This window comes from Pteronotus mesoamericanus, unplaced genomic scaffold (genome assembly GCF_021234165.1).
Source record: "Pteronotus mesoamericanus isolate MK-2021 breed Mesoamerican mustached bat unplaced genomic scaffold, CSHL_Meso_final contig_58, whole genome shotgun sequence".
Lineage (NCBI taxonomy): Eukaryota > Metazoa > Chordata > Mammalia > Chiroptera > Mormoopidae > Pteronotus > Pteronotus mesoamericanus.
The window spans coordinates 5532364-5545462 of record NW_026555205.1 but is presented as its reverse complement, the minus strand read 5'-3'; the positions used below and the strand labels follow the sequence as shown (position 1 = coordinate 5545462).

At 36.2% G+C, this 13099-nt stretch overlaps 1 protein-coding gene across 4 annotated transcripts in view; it reads left to right on the top strand.

Annotated features, from left to right (window-relative positions):
- Window positions 1-13099, top strand: part of PAK3 (p21 (RAC1) activated kinase 3) — a 157134-nt gene that overhangs the window by 56315 nt on the left and 87720 nt on the right. For all 4 annotated transcript variants that reach the window (XM_054580363.1, XM_054580362.1, XM_054580361.1 and 1 more), the window contains one exon: window positions 6971-7034. In XM_054580363.1, the coding sequence (XP_054436338.1) occupies window positions 6971-7034 (64 nt within the window). The remainder of the gene's footprint in view (window positions 1-6970; window positions 7035-13099) is intronic.

Here is a 13099-nt window from a genome sequence, read left to right as displayed (position 1 = left end):
AGGTATTGGAATCAGGCCGAGATTTAAATTATAAACCCATTACCACAGCTGTCTCACTTTGGGCAAGTTATTTAACTTTTCTGGGCCTCATTTTTGCTCATATAAAAAATGGTGATAAGAATAGTACGAAATTTGTAGCATTATGATAATTAAAGGAGAATAATGCATGTAAAAATCTTGTACAAAAGGGTGTTCAATAAGAGGTAATAACTATTTTATTATATAAGTATAAAGCCTTATTAAGATAATACAACAAGACAGGCTTTGCAATGAATCATAACTCAGTTTGAGTCATAAACCTAAACTACCTATGTATCCTTAGGTAAGTCACTCAACTCTGAACTTCACTTTCTTCATTTGAAAAATGGAGATAATAATAATACTGGTATAATAGGGATTTTGTAAAGAGTAAATGAGGTGTAACATATGTAAGACACCTAGCACAATAAATAGTAGTATATTACTAAGTTATTTTTGCAAAATGACAGTGAGCATATTTTTGACATAAAAAATGGGGCATACGATCGTACAGAGGGACAGATTCTTTGAAACCAGGAATAATTTCAGATATATGGCCCTTGTGCAGAAGTCCTTGAGAACCTTGGAATCAAGGCCCTCGCTCGGACATGGGGAAGCAGTACAGGAACCTATGCTGAGAGGTAAAGGAGATGGGGAAGGAAGACAGAGGTAGAAGAATGGCTTACAGCCCATTCCAGAGTGGACCCTCCACCATAAGCATAGAGAATAGGTGAGGGGGGCTTTACCTTTGGTCTCAGGGATCCAATCACTATGAGGTGAAAAGCCCATATAAAAACCTCTCCAGGCTGTTTATCTTCCATGCAGATACTGATTGTAGGGGCCAGATCATGAATCACTAATGGCTGAAATGGACAGATCATCTTTCGGTTTTATACTGTACATACAAATAGCCTGGGTATGGCCTATTCATTGTGGTCTGTCTGAATCTGTTGGAAAATAAAGAAACCCCTACATTTCAGTTAAATTTTTCAAAAGGCACTGACTGTCAGCAAAATTGTGCAATGCAGGAAATTTGCCTTCAACCTTTCTCCTCTGGGCCCCACAATCACCTCTTCCTCTGTTCTTCTCTTCCCCCAGCATTCCTCACTCACAACTGGTTCTCCTAATTTCCCCTCAGATAGAACTGAAATTAATTCAGAGAATTATTTTTCTCTCAAGAATCAAAATCTTCATTATACTAAAGCAATAATGTTTTATTTTTTAAATATTTTACTTATTTATTTTAGAGAGAGGGGAAGGGAGAGAGGGAGAGAAACATCGATGTGTGGTTACCTCTCGCATGCCTACTGGGGATCTGGCCTGCAATCCAGGCATGTGCCCTGACTGGGAATTGAACCAGTGACCCTTTGGTTTGCAGGCCAGCACTCAATCCATTTAGCCACACCAGCCAGGACATTTTTTTTTGAAGATTTTATTTATTTATTTACTTTTAGAGAGCGGGGAAGGGAGGGAGAAAGAGGGAGAGAAACAATAATGTTTTAATAGTTAGAATTCAACTTAATTTAAAATTGATAATATATTGATGGGCTTTTCAGTCCCATCGTAATGGGACTGAAATCACATTATGAATCCTATTTCCAAATACTAGTATTTAGTGATTTCTTAAATCCTTGTAGTTTAAAATGGATAGTTTGTTTCTTATTTAGGAATCTGCGCTAGTATGAAATTGTTCTGGTATTGCTATTTTTTTTTCCTCTTGATTTTGAGTTGTTGATTCTTTTCACTTTTTCCCTGTTGAGTCAAAATGATTTTTACCTTTATTAAAATTTGTAAACGCAAATTATAATGGCTCTGATGAAAGGGGTCACTTTGTTCTTTTTTGTGTGTCTGTCCTTTTTGTAATTAATTGTTAATTTTTTCAAATATATTTGTCTCTGCTTTCCCCCCCACCACTTTCCCCTGCCCCCCTCCCCCTCCCTCCCTCAATCTTTCCCCACTTTGGCTTTGTCCATGAGTCCTTGCTATATGTTCCTTGATTTGCCCCTTCCCTTCCTTTTCCCCTGCCCACCCCTCCCTCCTTCCCTCTTGTCTCTGTTGGTTTCTTTTCCTTTCAGTGTTGCTGGTCTTATTTTCCTTGCATCTTTGTATTGTTGGTTAGGTTCCACTTATAGGTGAGATCATATGGTATTTGTCTTTTGCTCCCTGGCTTATTTCACTTAGCATAATGCTCTTGAGTTCCATCCATGCTGTCGCGAAGGGTAGTAGTTCTTTTTTTCTTTCTGCTGTGTAGTATTCCATTGTGTAAATGTACCATAATTTTTTTTATCATAATGATACATCAGATAGAGGTTTGATCTACGAAATATATAAAGAACTCATACGACTCTACTCCAAGAAGACAAATGATCCAATCAAAAAATGGACAAAGGATCTGGGCAGATGCTTTTCTAAGGAAGAAATACAGAGGGCCCAGAGGCATTTGAAAGGATTCTTGGCATCTCTAGCCATCAGAGAAATGCAGATCATAATCACAATGAGATACCACCGCACACCAATCAGAATGGCCATCTTAAAGAGATCAAGAAAAAACAGGTGCTGGTGAGGCTGTGGAGAAAAGGGAACCCTACTGCAGTATTGATGGGAATGCAGACTGGTGCAGCCATTGTGGAAAGCAGTGTGGAATTTCCTCAAAAAGCTGAAAATGGAACTGCCTTTTGATCCAGTGATTCCCCTGCTGGGACTACACCCTAAGAATCCCAAAACACCAATTCAGAAGAACCTATGCACCCCAGTGTTCATAGCAGCACAATTGACAAAAACCAAGTGCTGGAAGCAGCCTAAATGCCCATCAGTAGATGAAAGAGGTCACTTTGAAACCTTATTTTGTAATTTATAATACTGAACAAGACCTCATGTGTATTTACCTAACATCAGTAGATGGCAGCAAACACTATCCTGTGAAGGGTTATGAATGTGAGGATGCCGGATTTATTTGACTAGCAGTTAAATTCAGAAACAGGATTTCATCAAAATCGTTGTGTTTTGGTAATCCTTGTGAAAAGGTTTATTTCTAGTTTACTTTACCATGAATACCATGGAAATAAAGGCTGAATAATTTACTATCATAAAACCTCATTAACAGAACCCTGTCGGTTGGAATTGGTCATAATTTAAAAAGTAGTTTGGGGTGAAGATTATTTGTTTTTGTTCATTATATTGAAAGGAGTTTGCTCAGCAACTTAATAGCATAACTTTCTTAGAAGACTAGAAATTACTTAATGGAACTATGGTTTCAAGGGACTTTGAAATCGTTATTTAATTAAAAAAAAAGAATTGGAGTAGTCCAGATTCTTACCTATTAATACCTGACTTGGATAAGGATAGTTCTCAGTGATATAGACATCCGTGAGATGATTTGAAAAATGAAAAATCAACTCAGAAGTTGTTAAATTGGTGGCATTCTATAAATATAACTCAAGTGAAATACATTCTTCAATGTCTGTCCTAAAATATGGGGCATTTACAAAAGGTACATATATATAATGGAATACAAAAGAAAATGCATAATTTTATTTGAGTTTAATTCAACATTAAACTTTTATTTGTTGAATATCCAATATGTACTATACATAGCTCTGTGTAAGGAGACACTGAAGATACAGAGATAAATAGGGCATAGCTTCTGTCCTTAAGACACAATCTATAAGGGGATGGCAAATAAATAGATGTAGATATATTAAGTACAGATAAAGAGAGCAGGGGTAAAAGCAAAACAGAGAGAGAGAGAGAGAGAGAGAGAGAGAGAGAGAGAGAGAGAGAGAGAGAGATACAGCAGTAGTCCAGAGAAGGGATATTATAACTTTATTCAAAAGAATCAGAGGCAGCTTCCTAGAACTGGCAACACTGAAACTGATTTGAAGCATGAATAGGAACTTGCCAGGAAGAAAACTTAAGAAGGACATTACAGTCAGAGAATAGCATATACGGAAGGTATGAAGACATATACCTGAGAACTTTAACTTTTTCAATGTCACTTGAATATAGAGGTAATTGGTGGTGGATAGAATGAGTGGGGATTTAGGAGTGGAAGCTAAACTATTAAGCAGGAGCTGATCAGGAGCTACAATTAATTGGTTATGGTCAAAGCATACGGTTCTAGTGGGGAAATGGTGAATGAGATGTGAGAATAAAGCAAGAGCCAGATCATGAAGAACCTTACATTCCATGCCAAGGAGTTTGAACTTGACCCTGTTGGGGAAGCATCAATGACTCCTTATCATATGATCAGGTCTATACTTAGAGCATCTTCACAGAGATGTGAAGCCTAGACTGAAGTGGGCAGAGGCTGGAAATAGGAAGTCCAGTTAGGAAGCTTTTGAAATAGCCCAGAAAAAAATAAGGAAATCCCAACTAAAATAGTACTAGTGAGGCAGGGACAGATTCAGATAGTATCTAGGAGGTAAACAGATACAAGCCTAGGATTCAGTGAACAACTGCATGTGAGGAGTGGAGGTAAAGGATGAGTCAAAGAGACCTCACAGATTTCTGACTCAGGCTACTGAATAGATGGATGGTAGTACCATCGACTGAGATTGAAAAGTATAAGAGAAAAATAATTATAATAACTCACATATTGTACAAGTCTTAATTTAACCTAACTGGAGCATGGACTCCTATTACAAAAAAACAAACAACAACCAAAAAATAAACCTGATGAATAATCCATGAATTAAACATTTAATTAATTATTTTTCAAGATATACTGGTAGCTTTAAATTAAGTTGTTCACTAGCTCAGCACATGGATCATTGTCTAAATGAACATAAGGTATTGTCTGTAGCACACAGTTTATTACTTTAAACATATTTTTCTTCTTATTTACTTAGTCAACAAGTATTTGTTTAGTGGAAGCCACTATTCCAAGCACTGAAGTTACAGGGATGAAAATACAAGGTTCCTTCCTTCAAGAAGAAGCTCATGAGTCTCATCAGAGGGATCAGAAAAGACTTCCCAGAGAATGACTTGAGGTTATATTTAGGTGGTAAATAGGAATTCATGGGTTATATAGGAAAGGGAAAGGGGGAGCACCTGCAAAGACTTAAGCCTTCGATAGTGAGAGTATTACTAGGATATAAAATTGGAGGGAGTGAGATGAGAGGAATATGAGGTTAAATTGGTCATGTAAGAGCTAGGTGGCACCTGATGGGAAGAAGCTTTCTATGCCAGACTAAGGAATTTGAACTTGATCCTTTAGTGAGGAGGAACTTTTGAAGAATGTATAACAATGCATTGAAATCACTACTGAAGTAGGCTGACCATACATTTCAGTTTACCCAGGACATTCTCAGATTATGAATTACATGTTACCCAATTTCAACAGCATTATGAAAGAGGAATTAGAAAATGCAGAGTTTTGAGGTAGATAACAACTACCATAATTGTTTGGAAAAGAGATATTGAGGGCCTGAACAATGAGAGTAGTTCTGGGCATGAAGAGTAGGGGATAAATAAGAATGACAATTAGAACACAGAATCTGTGCTAGCTGGCATGGCTCAGTGGATTGACTGCCAGTTTACAAACCAAAGGATTACCGGTTCAATTCCCAGTGTAGGGCACATGCCTGGGTTGCAAGCAAGGTCCCCAGCAGGGGGCACGTGAGATGCAACCACACATTGATGTTTCTATCCCTCTCTTTCTCCCTCCCTTCCCCTCTCTAAAAATAAATTTAAAAAAAACCTTTTAAAAAAGAAAAGAACACAGAATATACAGACTTTCTCTTGATTAGTTCATGTGCGTAAATCCTGTTTCACTAACTGGCTCTACTCTTCTTTGGGACAGGGGCCATGTTAGTAAAATATAATTCAAAGGTAATGATACTGATATATTTGTTTCCAAAAAGAAAGAAGGAAGGGCCAGAAGCATCCAGATAAATCACTACCTTCAAGGCAGTCCCCTTGAGGTGCCGCACTCTTATTCCCATTATGCTATGGCACAGAATTTTTCTGCATCTGTTTGAGCACTGCACTGAAGAGTCAAATGTCACTTCCTCTGGATTTATTCTGAATGGTGGAGAGTGTTTATCCTCTGAATGGTGGATTTGATATTTTGAAATAATAAAACCAATATTTTTCCAGATTCAAACATGATAAAATAATGGTTGTTTTTTGTGTGTGTGTGGCTTAAAAACTTACTCCACAAAGTTTGAACAATCTGTAGAAACAGAAAAATTAGTGGTTGCCTAGGAATCAGTTGGAAAGCTGAGGGGAGATGAAAAGTGACTGATAACAGGTACAAGTTTTCTTTTTTGTATGATAAGTATGTTCTAATATTAGATCATGATAAAAATTTAGCAAATTTGTACAACTCTAAAAATTTACTAAAGGCCGTTGAATTGTACACTTTAAATGGGTGAACTTTATGCTATGGAAATCATACCTCAGTTAATGGTTTTAAAGATGTTTGTAGTGCTAGTAATGTTCTAAGTTCAGGGATGTATTTTTTTAAAGCCTGAGTATCACTACTTTATGATTAGATTTTCTTCCCATGCCCATCCCCAGTGCCCCTAGCACAGTACTGGGTTCATAGTAATTGCTTAATAATTGAATGTAGTGTAGTGCTCAATTTCATTCCACTTCAGAGAGGACAGTGATTTAATTAAAGTGTGTATAAGTTCTTAGGTGTTTTTATATCTCCTAATCTACAGTATCATTTTATGTGTACTTTTGATAAATGTTGAGTTATAACCAGTCCTTTATGTTTCCAAACATCATCAATTTTGAATGTAAACTGCATGATTATTACTAGTACTTTAATTAACATATTACTATTTGGTACTTTAGAAAAATGTATCATTATCCATATAAATTAAAGAAATCACATGGGAATGTTCTAATATTTTGTCATTGACCCTGGCATCTTAATTTTTAATATTACATAAAAGGAAATCAATCAGTTTTAACCTCTCTCTCTCTTCTCCCCACCCCTACTCAGGAAGCATTGTGAGTGTTGGTGACCCAAAGAAGAAATACACAAGATTTGAAAAAATTGGTCAAGGGTAAGTGATTGTTATTTGAAATACCAAAACACACATGCCAAAGGGATACATTAAAACTCAGTAACAGCTGCAATTTTGGGTAACTTATGCTTCCCATTTCCTAGGTTATATCCATGTTTGCACCCTCAATGTTGGCCTTTCTGGTTGGCTTTTATTAATAATTAACCAAGGAACATATCCTGCTGGAATCTTCACTATTGTTGGGCTGACACTGAATTTTTTAGGGACATTTTGATTTAGTATGTTTTGAGGATTCAAACAGATTTCTTTAGGAAAGCAGTAGGGTTATTAAAAACCTGTAGTTTGTATGAAAATCCCCTTTATCCCTGTCCTCCTACATCTGTATGAATATTATGCTTCAGATCCTATTTCCTTGTCAAACTAGAAAGTTACAGAATGAGGGTAGGGAAAGTTGTTATTGAGTGATCCAGAGGTGGGTAGAATTGACTATCCAGGTAAGGAAGAAACTAACCAATAATCCCTAAAAGAGGTAAGAGTGTAAAATTTTCATCTATTAGGCTTGTTAAGAATAAAGAGGCCCCACTGTCAGAGACTTAGTTCAGAAGTATGGACTGGAGACCAGGAAACTGAACTTTGGAAAAGTTCTTCAGATAATCCTGACCATTAGTTAGACATACAAACCACAGGCCTAGATCATTCACCAGGGCTAAAGATAGGAGTTATCAGTTCTACAAGTCAGCTGTAATTACATATGTTTCTCGGTCCTCAATGTGAAAGTAAGCAGGAGGGCTTGAGTGTTTGAGTGTTTGAAACACGAAAAAGTTTTGTTGAAAGAGAAATGAAGTGTTCTTAAGGACTGTCCTTAAATTAAGAATGAGACAAGATATTTGGGTGCACCAATTAACTGTATGCCAGGAACCAATTTAGCACCTCAGAAGTCTGTGCCTGCAAAATTGTGCTAGCCTCTCAGCCAATAGTGTTTGTTTTTGGATTATGGAATGTATGATTTCTCCAAGCAATTTATTGCTATTCCTGGGATTCTTATGATGCAGAAAATTATATATTGTATATAAGCCTGACTATTTTTCATGATTTTTATATTTTATTTATTTCCTCTTAGCTTATGAACTAAAGTTTCTTTTGAAATTGCCAAGTTATCTTGGGAAATAAGGGAAGCATTCATTAATTTTGGCTAGAGGGTAAGAGGGACATGTTTCACTCCCAGACTTGTAGGGATTGTGATTCGTGGAAATCAAGGTAAGAAAACCCTGAGCAGGAGACAGAAACTCACTCAGGGAAAAATGTATAGCCAAAGTTCTTCCATTAAAAACCATAATGGAGTGGCATTTCTAGGAAGCTAAAATATATACCTGTTTGTGCTTTTGCTTCTTTCTTTGTCATATGACATCACTGGTATTCTCACTTGTTCATAAAAAAAGTATTTTGTGGTCTCTAGGGATACCCTATCACTTAAACAATCAAATAGTATGTCTGCCCATTTCTCTGTAATGGCGCTGTCCAATAAAGCTTTCCGTGATGATGGAGATATACTGTATCTGTACCATCCTATATGGTAGACACTAGCATGTGTGGCTATAGAGCACTTATAATATGTCTAGTGCAAATGAGAAACTATTTACTTGAATTAATTTATTTTTAGCACACACATAGATGAGTATTGATGGTGTGAGCCCTCAAGGAACTTAAAGTCTACAATGATAAATGCTTGACAAAGGGCTACATAGGGTACAGGGAGAATATCAAGACAAATCTACTCAGTTCACCAGTAGAGCTGACTTTTATATAGCCATTATTTCCCACCTGGAGTTTTACTTCACCTCTGGTGGACAGGTTGTTTTATGTAAACAAGGAAGCCATACCTTCTCATTTCCATATGCCAGCATCAAATCGCTTTTTTCATGCACCAAGATAAATTCTACAAGGTAGATTGTAAACACACAATATTATGAATTAAGAAGTTTTGGAAAGTAAAAGTTGGCTCTTAGATTTTATTTTAATCAGGTTGGGTCTAAGGTGGAACTAACAATAGGAAAGCATACACAATCCACAGAGGGGTAGCATTCCAGATCTTTGCTGTCCAATACGATAACCATGTAGCTATTGAGCCCTTGACATGTGGCTAGTCCAGATTGAGATATGCTATAAGTATAAAATATGTACCTGATGTCAAAAAGTTAAAATGAAAAAAAGATACAAAATATTAATACATTTTATATTGGTTATATGTTGAAATATTATTTTATATACATTGTTTAAAATAAAATATATTAAGATTAATCTCACCATTTAGACTTTTAAAATATAGCTCTCAGAAATTTGAAAATATGGCTCACATTAACTTTCTAATGAATGGCACTAATCTGGTTGTATGTAGGTTTAAATATGAGAGTTATTTATTTATTTATTTATCATGAAGTGTATTTTTTAGAGTTGTTTTTTAGGGAGAAGGGAGTAGAAGATGTTATAATTTTGTTTGGATTATTTATTCCCACTAAGACCCAACTGAGCCAAAAATAGCATTTATTTTTAAAAAAGGAAGTGATGGTTTTAAATCTCTCTCAGATACTAGGTAATGAAGCAAGACTGATTTCTCCAAGAACAAAGATTAGGCCACCAAGTGACTTAGAATACCAGAGTTTTCTCCTCTTGGTTGTTATTTATGCTTCTGATCTCTGAAGGTGCAAAACAGAAATTCTCTTCTGTATACCTTTGTAAAGCCTTCATAATCTAAAATGAAAAATTAAAGCAGAAATACTGCTTGTCACTCCAGAAAGGTCTGTTTTAAATTTCCAGCAAGTTCATCATTTTAAAGAATAATGAAACCAGCAGATAGTTTACTCATAGGTCCAATGCAACTTTTAAATCAGTCCTGAGAAGATAGGGAAGTCTATTTTATTCCTCATTTTGTTTCTTTTAGTGTCTAGCATAGTGCTTTTACACTTAGTACCCCCCCAAAAAAAATAAAACAACCTCGTTCAATTTCGGTACACAGCAATAGTTACTTGGCCAAGGTCAAAGACCTACAGAACTTCCTCTGTATGCCTCCCCATCTCTCTGGATCTGTTTTTGCCTCAATAAATATTTGTTGAGCTAATGGGAATGTTTGTCTTTCTAACTCTCCCTTTCCTCTCTGTTTTTTCATATATATATACAGGGTCCAGCACAAATAGCACCTCTTTTTTATTAAAAAATCATAAGCATGTCATTCTGTAACATAACAGTATCACACTGAAGCACACCATATGACATTAGGTGAAATGTTCAAATTGCTGGCCATCACATGTGAGACATTCACGTATCCTACCAACCACACTCAAGCAAGCCTTACTTCTGCCAGACCCTGTATTTCTTGCTCCTTGATCTTTCTGTATCTGTCTCTGTCTCTCCCTTTTTTTCTCAATTGGTCTTCATCTCTGTTTCTCACACTGACTTGACCAGCCTCACCTCATCACATTTTTTATGTTTAGGGTATATTTTTGGATGCTGCACATCTGTCTTGTTCATTCATCATCACCTTCCACTGCCCATTTTCACACACATGCACACACAACTAAAATGTTCATAATATAAATCAAGATGAAATTTAAATAGATTTTAAGATAAAATATATTAACTTGAATCTATTTATTTACTGTAATTTTATAATTTAATTTACTAAATTCTTATTTTTAGATTTTTGTTCTCTGTTCTTAATTTTTTAAATGATAAAAAATTGACTTATTTCTATGTAGATCAAAAACCCCATGTAATTTTCCTTTTACTTAAGTTGTTCTTAATGCATTTTTTCATGAATTATTGGCCTAAGTTAGGAAAACTAGCCCCTACTCTCAATATATAGAATGTTTATTTTCTTTTCATTAAGTCTGTGTTTTTTATTATCCTGCATTACCTATTATAATGGTGACATTCAAACCTGTGTCAGTAATCATTTAGTATTAGAAATAATTAGCCTCAATAATTAATTTTCAGCTTCAGGGAACACAACAGCTTATTCCTGGGAGCTGGATTTGAGAAGAATCTCTCCATTAATCACCCTCGTCTACCTGGAAAACAAAAATTTTTCAGTGCACGTTTCTGCCATAACAGCATTCAGACCTGGAGCCAGAGAAATGGGTTGTGTCCTCCATAAATCAAATTCAGAATTGCATGTCTGATCATTTGAGGCCGTAGCTATGACAAAAGTTAAAAATGACGTTATTCTACCAGGTTTGCTGTGAAAAAGTGTTCTGTAATTGGTTACCAAATGTAGATATTTTGAGCATATGTATATAAACTTTTAAAAGCAGGGGAGAAAAGGTCTGATACCTTCCAAATTATCATTAACTCAACAACATTTGTTTATCAGAAATACATCTGCTGGAGACTTAAGAATCTTCACTTTCTAGGACAGCTATATAAAATAACTTGTTTAATAAATGGAATCAAGTGAGCTAACAAAATCAAATATTTATTTTCAGTCAAAAGCTATCATTGGCAAGCTTGTGTAATTCCTGAATAAGCAGTAGCTTTATAACAGAGGGCTGAATTTACTAATGTTGGTAGCTGTTCTCACAAAACTCTTTTAAAAACAATTTTTATTGTTGTTCAATTACAGTTGGCCCCATTTTTCCTCCATTGCTCTCCCCTGCCCTGCCCACACATCTCCACATTCAATCCTCCCCCGACTCAATTGTCTCTGACAATGGGTTCTTTATACATGTCCCTTGACTCTACCCTTCCCTTTTTTTCCCTTGTGATCCTCCTCCTCCCTCCCCTCTGGTCACTACCAGTTTGTTCCTTATTTCCATGCCTCTGGTCCTGTTTTGCTCACTTGTTTGTTTTGTTGATTAGGTTCCACTTACAGGTGAGATCATATAGTATTTGTCTTTTCACTGCCTGGCTTACATCACTTAGCGTAATCTCCCTGGTTTTATCCATGCTGTCATGAAGGGAAGGAGTTCCTTCTTTCTTTCTGCTGTGTAGTATTCCATTGTGTAGCTATACCATAGTTTTTCAATCCACTCAGTTGCTGATGGACACTTAGGTTGCTTCCAGCATTTGGCTATTTTAAATAATGTTCCTATGAACATTGGGGTGCATAGGTTCTTTTGAATTAGTGATTCGGGATTCTTAGGGTATAATCTCAACAGTGAATTTACAGGTCAAAAGGCACGTCCACTTTTAGTTTTTTGAGGAAATTCCATACTGTTTTCCACAGTGGCTGCACCAGTCTGCATTGCCACCAACAGTGTGCTAGGGTTCCCTTTTCTACACAACCACAGCAGCACTTGTTGTTTGTTGATTTGTTAATGATAGCCATTCTTACTGGTGTAAAGTGGTATCTCATTGTGGTTTTAATTTGCATCATTCTGATGGCTAGTGATGTTGATCATCATTTCATATGCTTCTGGGTCCCTCTGCATGTCCTCCTCAGAGAAGTGTCTAAGACCTTTGCCCATTTTTTGATTGGACTGCTTGACTTACTGGTGTCGAGTCATGTGAGTTCTTTATATATTTTAGAGATCAGTCCTTGACCGATATATCATTGGCAAATACATTTTCCCAAATGGTTGATTCTATTTCCAGTTTGATGATGTTTTCTTTAGCCATGCAGAAGCTTTATAATTTGATTAGTCCCATTTGTTTATTCTTTCCTTTATATTCCTTCCTCTAGGGGATATATCAGTGAAAATATTGCTGTGTGGGATATCTGAAATTTTCCTGCCCATGTTCTAATCTAGGGCTTTTATATTTATCACAACTTATATTTAAGTCTTTTATCCATCTTGAGTTTATTTTTGTGTATGGTATAAGTTGGTGGTCTACTTTCATTTATTTGCATGTTGCTGTCCAGCTCTCCCAACACCATTTGTTGGGAAGAGGCTATTTTTACTCCATTTTGTGCTTCTGCCCCATTTGTCAAATATTAATTGACCATAGAGACATGAATTTACTTCTGGGCTCTCTGTTCCATTCAATTTATCTATGTGTCTGTTCTTACACCAGTACCAGACTGTTTTCATACAGTGGCCTTGTAAACTAGTTTGATCTCAGGTATTGTGATCCCTCTTACTTTGTTCTTCTTTCTCAAAATCACTGAGGCT